The sequence below is a fragment of the Xenopus tropicalis genome, chromosome 3 (assembly GCF_000004195.4).
Source record: "Xenopus tropicalis strain Nigerian chromosome 3, UCB_Xtro_10.0, whole genome shotgun sequence".
Lineage (NCBI taxonomy): Eukaryota > Metazoa > Chordata > Amphibia > Anura > Pipidae > Xenopus > Xenopus tropicalis.
Genome location: NC_030679.2, coordinates 3,999,999 through 4,012,378, shown reverse-complemented (window position 1 = coordinate 4,012,378; position 12,380 = coordinate 3,999,999). Strand labels below are relative to the sequence as shown.

The 12,380-nt window shown below is 46.9% G+C and overlaps 1 protein-coding gene across 4 annotated transcripts in view; it reads right to left on the bottom strand.

Moving 5' to 3' along the window:
• Nucleotides 1-11,597, bottom strand: part of phf21b (PHD finger protein 21B) — a 48,589-nt gene extending 36,992 nt beyond the window's left edge. For 2 of the 4 annotated variants that reach the window (XM_002942067.5, XM_031898488.1), the window contains exon 1: nucleotides 8,569-8,895. In XM_002942067.5, the coding sequence (XP_002942113.3) occupies nucleotides 8,569-8,829 (261 nt within the window). In that variant the 5' untranslated portion in view covers nucleotides 8,830-8,895. Of the gene's footprint in view, nucleotides 1-8,568; nucleotides 8,896-11,165 lie in introns of those variants that run through there. The other 2 variants (XM_031898490.1, XM_031898489.1) reach the window with 2 other exon arrangements.
• Nucleotides 11,598-12,380: the final 783 nt, after the last annotated feature.

Below are 12,380 nucleotides of genomic sequence, written 5' to 3'. Positions count from 1 at the left end.
AATAAGCACTCACCCCAAATCCCCCCCTAACTGGCCTTCAGGCTGGGCCCCCTTAGCCCATAACAAGGTTACAGATATATAGAAACATTGGGGTAACAGTCACCCCGCTATAGTTCCAGGGGTACCCAGGGCACAAATAAGCACTCACCCCAAATCCCCCCCTAACTGGCCTTCAGGCTGGGCCCCCTTAGCCCATAACAAGGTTACAGATATATAGAAACATTGGGGTAACAGTCACCCTGCTATTGTTCCAGGGGTACCCAGGGCACAAATAAGCACTCACCCCAAATCCCCCCCTAACTGGCCTTCAGGCTGGGCCCCCTTAGCCCATAACAAGGTTACAGATATATAGAAACATTGGGGTAACAGTCACCCCGCTATAGTTCCAGGGGTACCCAGGGCACAAATAAGCACTCACCCCAAATCCCCCCCTAACTAGCCTTCAGGCTGGGCCCCCTTAGCCCATAACAAGGTTACAGATATATAGAAACATTGGGGTAACAGTCACCCCGCTATAGTTCCAGGGGTACCCAGGGCACAAATAAGCACTCACCCCAAATCCCCCCCTAACTGGCCTTCAGGCTGGGCCCCCTTAGCCCATAACAAGGTTACAGATATATAGAAACATTGGGGTAACAGTCACCCCGCTAGTTCCAGGGGTACCAAGGGCAGAAATAAGCACACACACAAACAGCCCCACACCCTATTACTAGTACTTTGATGCTGAGTAGGAATAAGTTGGCAGGTTGGAGTTGAGAGAGTGGCAGGCTGCGTTGGCAGTGAGAGTCGCCAGCTGAGTTCTAAGAAGCAATAATGAAAGGTCCCTGAAGGTGAAATGAGAAAACACATGTAAGCCCCAAACTGAGAGGAAAAATTCATCGCTACGGCTCCAAACACTCTTATTTACACCAGCGCTGCTCTATAGATGATTTTTTACCAAAAAAAAAAAAAACCCAGCAAGAGTCACGTTGGCAGCAGCAACACCGCACTCTATTAAACCGCGCTCTGAGCAGCCCCAAGCAACAATAATCAATATGTCCGAAATCATCTGATAACGCGAGAGAAAAGCGAAAACGTGCCCTAACATGACACCGGCAGATTGAATGAGGCTCTAGCAGCCCCCGCGCCCTCTGTATAAACAACACAACTGGTTTTACTCTGCCCCAAACCATTAAAGAACCGGCGGTAAGGGGTCTTCATACCTTAAGTCTACTAAAAAAAAAGTAATTTAAACATGAAATAAACCCAATAGGGCTGTTCTGCCCCCAATAAGGGGTAATTATATCTTAGTTGGGATCAAGTACAGGTACTGTTTTATTATTACAGAGAAAAGGGAATCATTTAACCATGAAATAAACCCAATAGGGCTGTTCTGCCCCAATAAGGGGTAATTATATCTTAGTTGGGATCAAGTACAGGTACTGTTTTATTATTACAGAGAAAAGGGAATCATTTAACCATGAAATAAACCCAATAGGGCTGTTCTGCCCCCAATAAGGGGTAATTATATCTTAGTTGGGATCAAGTACAGGTACTGTTTTATTATTACAGAGAAAAGGGAATCATTTAACCATGAAATAAACCCAATAGGGCTGTTCTGCCCCCAATAAGGGGTAATTATATCTTAGTTGGGATCAAGTACAGGTACTGTTTTATTATTACAGAGAAAAGGGAATCATTTAACCATTAAATAAACCCAATAGGACTATTCTGCCCCAATAAGGGGTAATTATATCTTAGTTGGGATCAAGTACAGGTACTGTTTTATTATTACAGAGAAAAGGGAATCATTTAACCATTAAATAAACCCAATAGGACTATTCTGCCCCCAATAAGGGGTAATTATATCTTAGTTGGGATCAAGTACAGGTACTGTTTTATTATTACAGAGAAAAGGGAATCATTTAACCATGAAATAAACCCAATAGGGCTGTTCTGCCCCCAATAAAGCTGGCCATACACGTGGCGATCTCACGATGTTTCGTACGACCGTCGGTCGCACGAAACATCGGCAGATCCGCCACACACCATTCAGGGCTGAATCGGCAGGTAAGGAGGTAGAAACAATAGGATTTCTACCTCCTTCTGCCGATTCAGCTCTGAAGGGAGAATTTTGGTCAGGCGCCTTCTATGGCGCCCGATCAAAATTTTCTAACTTGGCCGATCGGCGAGCCGACCGATTTCAGCAGCTTCCTGCGATATCGGTCGGCTCGCTGACATGCCATACACGCACCGATTATCGTACGAAACGAGGTTTCGTACGATAATATCGGTGCGTGTATGGCCACCTTAAGGGGTAATTATATCTTAGTTGGGATCAATTACAGGTACTGTTTTATTATTACAGAGAAAAGGGAATCATTTAACCATTAAATAAACCCAATAGGGCTGTTCTGCCCCAATAAGGGGTAATTATATCTTAGTTGGGATCAAGTACAGGTACTGTTTTATTATTACAGAGAAAAGGGAATCATTTAACCATGAAATAAACCCAATAGGGCTGTTCTGCCCCAATAAGGGGTAATTATATCTTAGTTGGGATCAAGTACAGGTACTGTTTTATTATTACAGAGAAAAGGGAATCATTTAACCATTAAATAAACCCAATAGGGCTGTTCTGCCCCCAATAAGGGGTAATTATATCTTAGTTGGGATCAAGTACAGGTACTGTTTTATTATTACAGAGAAAAGGGAATCATTTAACCATTAAATAAACCCAATAGGGCTGTTCTGCCCCAATAAGGGGTAATTATATCTTAGTTGGGATCAAGTACAGGTACTGTTTTATTATTACAGAGAAAAGGGAATCATTTAACCATTAAATAAACCCAATAGGGCTGTTCTGCCCCAATAAGGGGTAATTATATCTTAGTTGGGATCAAGTACAGGTACTGTTTTATTATTACAGAGAAAAGGGAATCATTTAACCATTAAATAAACCAAAGTCGAATCCCTGCCATAAAGGAAAGCAGATCTGAAGTAAAGTAAATGCCCCTACATTGTTTCAGCAGTGAGAACAAGCAGTGCAGAGAATTAAACTCGCATAAAAACGCAGTGTGCAACAAAGAACACCTTCCCCCCCGAGGCAGCACAACAATCCCCTACCACCCCCCTGTACTTGGGAAAACATAATGATAACCCCCCCACGCTGCGCCACAGGCCAGCAATATACATGTAGTTATCCTACTTCCAACATTGTATATTTTCTAGTCACAAAAAGATCAATGACCCCCTGTTTCTGACTCCTCATTAAAGAACCAATGTCAGCCGAGGTTGGGGGTGGGATTCCCTTTAATCATTCCTCATCTATTATAAGGATAATAGGAATATTCTGGGTTTTAGCGAATCAAAACACTGCATTAAAGGGGACCCATCACCCTAAAAAATGATTCCAAATCCTTTTCTATCATGTTAGTTGAGCAAAATAAACTTTATTTACACCATATAAACAAGTTCATTTTTTTTCCCTTCAGTCTTGGAGTTTACAGTCACAGCCAGCAGGCCGGCGCCATTTTGTGTGAACTGTTATTAAGGCAAAGCTTTGTATCCCCCCAAAACCTTATATATATCCATTCAGCACTTCCTAAATGTCACCTAAATGGCAAAGTTAAAAGAATTGTAATTGAAAATCTGAGCTGCCAATCATATATTGCCTGCCCCGCCTCTGTGGAGGCGGGGCAGGCAATATATGATTGACAGCTCAGATTTTTAATTACAATTCTTTTAACTTTCCAATCAGCACTTTTTAGAAATCACCTAATGGCAAATGCATAAGATTTTGGGCTGATACAAAGCTTTGCCTTAATAACAGTGCAAACAAAATGGCGCCGACCTGTTTGCTATGACTGTAAACTCCAAGACTGAAGGGAAAAAAAATGAACTAGTTTATACGGTGTAAATAAAGTTTATTTTGCTCAACTAACAAGATGGAAAAGGATTTGGAATCATTTTTTTAGGGTGACAGGTCCCCTTTAAACTTAAGTTTGTTTTTGTTTTTTTTTTTCTTTAAAGCTATAAACGGGTCCTTTATAAAGCTATCCGAGCCGTGGGTGCATAAAAGCGGGAGAGATCTGCTGAAGACAAGATACAGTGTTATGTTTACACGGATGCCCCCGCTCCATCAATTCATTCAGATACTAAAAACAATGGAGTGTAACCGCGACGTGAAACTGCTAACGCCAATATTTACTGACTGATGGAAGAAAGGAAGATATATCTGCATGTTGAACCAATACCAATTAAACAGACGTGATCCTCGAGCACAGAGAGTCTTTTGTTAGCCTAAGTAACTATGGTAGTCATCGGGCAACCATAAGGATTAAAGGGGTAGTTCACCTTTAAATAAACTTTTAATATGCTGCAGACATTGATATTCTGAGAATTTGCAATTGGTCTTCATTTTTTGTGGTTTTTTTTTCAGTTATTTAGCAGCTCTCCGTTTAGTATTTTAGCAGCTATCTGGTTGCTAGGGTCTTATTTTACCATAGTAACCAGGTAGTGATTTAAAAGAGAGATGGGAATATGAATAGCAAAGGGTCAGTATAGTAAGATGAGTAAAAAAAAAAAAAAAAAAGTAAAAATGAACCACAATAACAATAAAACTGGAGCCTCACAGAGCAATAGTTTTTGGCTGCCGGGGTCAGTGACCCCCATTTTAAAGCTGGAAAGGAAGGCAAATCATTCAAAAATGATAAAAAATAATGAAAACCAATTGCAAAGTTGCTAGGAACAGGGCATTCTATAACATACTAAGTTAATGTAAAGGTGAACCGCCCCCTTAACCGGCACGTACTAGCCTCTATTCCAGTTCCGCTACTCCAGGGGCCCCAACTTTCTTACTCGTGAGCCACAGTCAAATGTAAAAAGACTTGGAGAGCAACACAAGCACCATAAAAGTTCATGGAGGAGCCAAATAAGAACTGTGATTGGCTGTTAGGGGCCTCTATGCACACTATCAGCTTACAGGGGCTTTATTTGGCAGTAAATCTTGTTTTTATTCAACCTAAACTTGCCCCAAGTCAGGAATTCAAAAATAACTCCCTGGTTTGGGGGCACTGAGAGCAACATCCAAGGGGTTGGGGAGCAACATGTTACCCTGAGCCACTGGTTGGGGATCACTGCTCTACAGAAGACCCAAGATCTTTCCTACCCAAGTGCAGGCCAGATCTAACTAGTCTAATTGGGCCTTGGGTCAATGACTTGACCACATGGAGAGCCACGTTCAGACCCATCTGGAATGGACCACATTGCCCAGCCTGATGGTGCCCCATGTGATGGCATTTCCCATTCCCTTTCACATTGATATCTGATTAGGCCTTGGCCAATAGCCAGCTACATGGTTTGAAATGAAATATACATGGCCTTGGCCAACACACAACTTCCCACGCCTACGTCAAGGTCAGTTATCTGCCACCCTCCTAGAAGCCATTGAGCTACAACTCCCAGCATCCCACCCGGGAGTTCCAACTTGACATTTGTTGGTCTTCAGCTTGAGCTACAACTCCCAGCATCCCACCTGGGAGTCCCAACTTGACATTTGTAAATCTTCAGCTTGAGCTTCAACTCCCTGCATCCCACCTGGGAGTCTCAACTTGACATTTGTAAATCTTCAGCTTGAGCTACAACTCCCAGCATCCCACCTTGGAGTCCAAACTTGATGTTTGTAGGTCTTCAGCTTGAGCTAAAACTCCCTGCATCCCACCTGGGAGTCCCAACTTGACATTTGTAGGTCTTCAGCTTGAGGTACAACTCCCACCATCCAACCTGGGAGTTCCAACTTGACATTTGTAGGCCTTCAGCTTCATCTTATTTTTTATGACTTTCCGGTTTTGCCCACTCCTTTACATCCCTGCTTCGTTCCCGACATGAATCGAGGAACCCTTCGAGAACAAAATATGGGAAATGAAGTAAATACTTGTAAAGTGTAAGCTCTTTTGGGCAGGGCTCTCTTCACCTCTTGTATCGGTTATTGATTGCTTTATATGTTACTCCTAGTAGAGTGTAAGCTCTTTTGGGCAGGGCTCTCTTCCCCTCTTGTATCGGTTATTGATTGCTTTATATGTTACTCTGTATGTCCAATGTATGAAACCCACTTATTGTAGAGCGCTGCGGGGTATGTTGGTGCTTTATAAATAAAGGTTAATAGTAATAATAAAACGTGTGAGTCATATGCGTAGAAAGTTCCAAGAAGAAACCTGCAGAGGACACAGCCTGCTGGCAACGGGGAAAGAATGACTAAAATACAAGCTGTTCCTCCGGCAGAAAAAGGGAATTATTCACAGTTGCCGGAATCGGGGGAAAAAGTCACAAAAACGTCAAAAAAGAGAATTTTTTTTCCTGCTTGAATCGAGCCCTTGTGCCACGTAATGCAGAGAACTTTGCCGGAATAACGAGCATATACGATAAGCGAATAGGCGGATATACACTCCCAGCATAACAAATTGCTACGCAAACGTGTTTATGGAGCACTTGGCAGCGACGAGGAGGCTCGTCGGGTTGTAGAATCGTTTCGAACCTGAAAAATATACGACTCGGCGTTCCGCATAGCGGCGAAACGGCAAATAAATGGTTATACGGTGTAAAGTAAGGGCCGTCTTGGGGCTACCGAATCCCACGACATAAATATCAGGATCTACGTTACTCTCCTAACTGTTGATACGCTCTATCGATCCCGATAAGTTATCCCCCCCAATGAACAGACAACCTAACGTAAGGATATCGGTGTAAAGTGTTTAATCCGCCTTCCGACGAGGAGTTTTATTCTCGCTGCAAAATAAATGACTGCAGCGACGTGTCTTAAACATTAAAAAAATAACACCACGTTGCCGGCTTGGGGGGGGGGGGGGACTCGAAACGCATTGTTGCAGTAAAGCGAGGGGCAGGGAGGGGAATTAAAAAAAAAAAACAACACACAGCGAGTCAACAACTTGCTTATTCCAGAGACAGATTGGCTTCGCTAGTGGAAACCATCTGATTTGATTCTACACAGTGATTAAACATCTTTGTGCTTCGCCAACGAGGGTCTTTTATCCCCTCCCCACCCCCCCCCACCAAAAATGGCATCAAAGCAATCAAAATGGTAATGTTCAGCATGAATGGGGCCCATCCCCCCCCTCCCCTTCAAACTCTGCAGAGTTTTTCTCCATGTTAGGAAGAAACCAACACCCCTTCCTCACAAAATGGAAGCTTCCACTACCAAAGTGCCGAGTGCTGCAACTCGGTAGAGTCGAGCCCCTCCTCCCCCGGGGGAATAACGTTGACTAAAAAAGTCGGTTGGAAGTGAAAGCAGCACCCGCGGATGGATGGAGAGAGAGAGAGAGAGAGAAAGGGAAGGGTGGGGGGGAGGAAGGAAGGCGCTGTTCCAAGTTAGGTGCTGAACGCTGCATTCCGAAGGAAAGAAACGATCGATTCGTCGAACAAAACTGCCCCCGGGGCTGAAATACACACACGCCGCCACGGAACGGCAAAATCCCACCATTCACTTCACTATTCAGCCACATAGATGCACAGAAGGGAGACTTTAGTGCTGCGATTGTGTGTTGGGGGGGGCGGGGGGTTTCAACACCATGAACAGATGCCATTAAAGTCATTGCACAAAACATCGAACTGCTTCCAACCCACCCCCCTCTCCTCCCATCCCCAGCGTAGGCTCCACACCAGCTGGCACCCACAGAGTTAACAGCCACCTCCATATTTGCCAATGGGAAAAAAAAAAAAAAAAACATAGCGGTGAAAGTGACTGAATAAAGTGCAGCGTTGGGGTAAAGTGATCACTTCACACAATCGGCAACAAAGAGGCTCAAACACATCCATCTGATTGGGGAGGGGGGGGCAACACCCTCTTACTGCATCAGAACCCCAGCAGCCAAGTAGAAATAAAAAAAAAAAAAGCCGCCCCCCCTCCTCCCGTCACATTATTTACACCTTCCTAAAAAAAAAAAAAAAACCCATGTCGATGAACTCAAAATGGACGACTCGGGGGAAAAAAAAAAACAGAATCAAATCTCAAACTAGTGCTCGATCCTTGTTTTTTTTTTTTTTTAGGGGGGGTAGTTAGAAGTAGCTTTTGCCTTTGCCAAGTCCCCCCATTTGTAGGAGGGTTATACATTTTTACACACAAACGTTTAACTTTTCCACTAAAAAAAAAAAAAAATTGAAAAAGATCACATGTCATGAAAGTAGAGAAAAACACACGAGAAGTTCATGGGAAAAAAAATGTGAGATTTAGACAGAAATTCCCATGAAACCCTAAAGCTGCAGTGAAAATAAAGCACATTTAATATAGAGGCCAAATAGATAAACAAGCGAAGGTGCATCCCTCACGCAGGGATTGATAACTTTTCCAAAGCCGATTGGTGATTGGAATAATTGGCAGAAATTGCATAAAGCAATTATATAAAACAAAGAATAGTAACTGGGGGGGGGGTAATTAGAAAGGAGCTGGGAATAAAGTTTCTCCGACGCACAACACAAGTCTGGACTCCATTACACAAACTCATACATCACTCCAGCCTCTCGTTAGAGATCTAATTAGGAAAAGAAATCAAATAAAAATGAATTTGGAATTACCTGTGGATCTTGCTTCATCTGTACTAGTTTGTATAATAAAGGGGGGGGGTCAGCGGGACTCTCGGGGAGCCCCACCAAAGCAACCAAGGGCTCTAATCTTGAAGGGAAGAAGAAAGGAGCAAGGAAGGAAAAGAAAAACAAAGTGGCACAAGATGGGAGAGGGGAAAGTGCTTGAAGTTTGATGGAAATGGGGAGGAACAAAGAGACAAGTAAACACGGAGGGAGGGCGAGAGGCAGGCGCCCCCCCCAAGCAGGGCTCATAAATATTCAGCTCTCGTCCTAATCTCCAGCAGCAGCAGCAGCACCGCAATATTACTCCAAATCCTTACTGCCTGCTCCAGCAAAAGCCTAGGGAGGGAGGGGGCGGGGAGAGAAGGGGGTCGCAGAAAGGAGAGGGGGGGGGCAAAGGAGGTAGGCTGGCAGGAAATAGTGAGAGGAGGGGGAGAATGAAGGTGACGGGGGATGAATGAGTTGAGAGGAGGAAGAGTAAGTAGAGAAGAAAGTAAAGGGGGGGGGGCGAGTAAGTTGAGCGAGTGGAAAGCAAAGGGGAGGGGGTTGTAGTGTGTATGTTACATGGAGTGAAAGATCTTCACTCTTCTGCTCTCCAGCTGCTCATGGACTACGACTCCCAGCAGGCTGCCGGCCCAAGGAATGCTGGGGGATATAGTTCCACAGGGGCTGAAGGGTGAAGATGGGGAGGGAATGGGATTTACAGCAAAGAGAGAGTTTAGTGAGGGAAGAAAGGAGTAGCAAAGTGTGTGTGGGGGGGGGGGGGTATATGGAACGGGAAGGGGGGTATATGGAATGGGAGGGTATATGGAATGGGAAGGGGGGGGGGCTGAAGCGCTGCAGGTTGAAGATGGAGAGGGAATGGATTTACAGCAAAGAGAGAGTTTAGTGAGGGACGAAAGGAGTAGCAAAGTGTAAGGGGGGGGGGGAATATGGAACAGGAAGGGGGGGTATATGGAATGGGGGGGGCTGAAGCGCTGCAGGTTGAAGATGGAGAGGGAATGGATTTTCAGCCAAGAGAGAGTTTAGTGAGGGAAGAAAGAAGTAGCAAAGTGTAAGGGGGGGGGAATATGGAACAGGAAGGGGGGGGTATATGGAATGGGGGGGTATATGGAATGGGGGGGTATATGGAATGGGAAGGGGGGGGCTGAAGCGCTGCAGGTTGAAGATGTGGAGTGAATGGATTTACAGTGAAGAGATGGGGGGAGAGTTTAGTGATGGAAGAAACAAGTAGCAAAGTGGGAGAGTTAGAAAGGGGGGAGCTATATGGAATGGGGGGGTATTTGGAACAGGAAGGGAGGGGGGGCTGAAGGGAAAGATACGGACACAGGCAAGGGACTGGGGGGGTTGCTCAGTAACAGGGGTGCTGATGAGAGAATACAGGAAGAATTGGGGGGGCACCAGGGAATGAGAGTAAAGAGCTGATGAAACAGAAGGTGGGGGGGTTGGGAGAGTAAAGGAATTGCTGCTGATAGTAAGGAATAGAGAGAGAAACTTGGGGTTAATTGGGGGGGGGCATTATGGGGGCATTCTGGGGGGCAATGGGAGATAGTAGGGGAATTGGGGGCTCAAAGTTATGAATAAATAAGGTTAATGGGGTACAGAGTTCTGAAGAAAGTAGTAAGGGGGGGGCAAGAGAGATTGGGGGGAGGAGCTAATATTACTGGGGTGCTGGGAAGTAGCAACAATGAGGAAGTGGGGTGCAGAGAACTCAGGTACAATGGGGTGCTGGGGGGCAGAAGTGGGTGCTGGGGGGCAGAAGTGGGTGCTGGGGGGCAGAAGTGGGTGCTGAGGGGCAGAAGTGGGCGCTGAGGGGCAGAAGTGGGCTCTGGGGGGCAGAAGTGGGCGCTGGGGGGCAGAAGTGGGCGCTGGGGGGCAGAAGTGGGCGCTGGGGGGCAGAAGTGGGCGCTGGGGGGCAGAAGTGGGCGCTGGGGGGCAGAAGTGGGCGCTGAGGGGCAGAAGTGGGTGCTGAGGGGCAGAAGTGGGTGCTGAGGGGCAGAAGTGGGTGCTGAGGGGCAGAAGTGGGTGCTGGGGGGCAGAAGTGGGTGCTGGGGGGCAGAAGTGGGTGCTGGGGGCAGAAGTGGGTGCTGGGGGGCAGAAGTGGGTGCTGAGGGGCAGAAGTGGGTGCTGGGGGGCAGAAGTGGGTGCTGAGGGGCAGAAGTGGGTGCTGAGGGGCAGAAGTGGGTGCTGGGGGGCAGAAGTGGGTGCTGGGGGGCAGAAGTGGGTGCTGGGGGGCAGAAGTGGGTGCTGAGGGGCAGAAGTGGGTGCTGAGGGGCAGAAGTGGGTGCTGGGGGGCAGAAGTGGGTGCTGGGGGGCAGAAGTGGGTGCTGGGGGGCAGAAGTGGGTGCTGGGGGGCAGAAGTGGGTGCTGGGGGGCAGAAGTGGGTGCTGGGGGGCAGAAGTGGGTGCTGGGGGGCAGAAGTGGGTGCTGGGGGGCAGAAGTGGGTGCTGGGGGGCAGAAGTGGGTGCTGGGGGAGTGAGAGTGTTAGTTGTTGCCCCCCTGGGGGGCAGTAGAGCAGGTGCAGAACAATAGCCCCCACACAAAGTAGTTTGCCAAGTGTCCCCGCAAAGCATGCCGGGAGTGGGTACCTGGTGGCACTGGAGGGCCTCCTGCAAGCTGTGCAGCTCCATGCCAGGCGGCTTCGGTCCGGGAGTGCGGAGTCAGCGGCCGCTGTGAGGAGGAGACTGAGCAAGTTCTGAGGGGACCGGACTCATCACTCACTCCGTATCCGAGAACAAGTGCCCCGCAGGCTTCCACCGACTCCCCGGAGCAGCTGGGAACATAGATCCCACACCCGAGCCCACTCCGGAATTTGTTACCGAGAGAAGTTACCGACGGGAGGCCACTTGCCGAGCCGGCGGAGCTGGGATTACTTTCTCTCCGGCGCAGGCGGAAGGATATCACTTTGCTTCTACGAGGGATAGAAATGAAAGAAACTTGTGCCGCGGCTCTCCAGTCACACATGCGCGTCCCCGCCAAGAGGGGAGAGTGCCCGGATGCGGCGCAGTGTTGGAAGGACCGCGCTTCTCAGCGAATGAGACGGAAGGGGGGCGGGGCTTCATCTGGGAAGCGTGCGCGTTCGCGATGAGTTGTGGAGCTGTCCGCTACTTCAGCAGCAAAGTCTTGTTGTGGCCGCGGTTACGTGCTTGCAGAGGATGCTGGGAAGGAGGAAGTGCCTATCGCCTGCTCCAAACTATAACCTTTTCTTTATGTATAAACCAGGGGCTGTTAGTTATGGCTGAATTCATTTTGAAAACCGATTTTGAGAAAAAGTTAGTTTTTTTTACTTTTGGAGATTTACAAGTGGGCTTGTGCCGGTACTTGATATTTCTGGTGTTGTTCCCTCAAAACAATTGGGTTTGTTGGAAAGAACTCCCATAATTCCTCATTTATTATCGTTAAGTGAACTTTTTTCTATCAATGGTTGATCTGCCGACTACCATTGTTTCCTATGGAGGCTGAGAATAGAATAGTCAGTGACGGGCTGTCCTTGGCGCGATTTCAAGGGGAACTTAACCCCCTCATTGTTTTCTATTTCACAGATTTTCAAGGGGAAGTTAACCCCCTCATTGTTTTCAGTTTCAACCACTTTCATGGGGACATTAACCCCCTTCTTATTTTCTAGTTCACAGGTTTTCAAGGGGAACTTAACCCCCTTATTGTTTTCTGTTTCACCCAGTTTCAAGGGGAACTTAACCCCCTTATTGTTTTCTATTTCACCCAGTTTCAAGGGGAAGTTAACCCCCTTATTGTTTTCAGTTTCACCCAGTTTCAAGGGGACGTTAACCCCCTTCTTGTTTTCT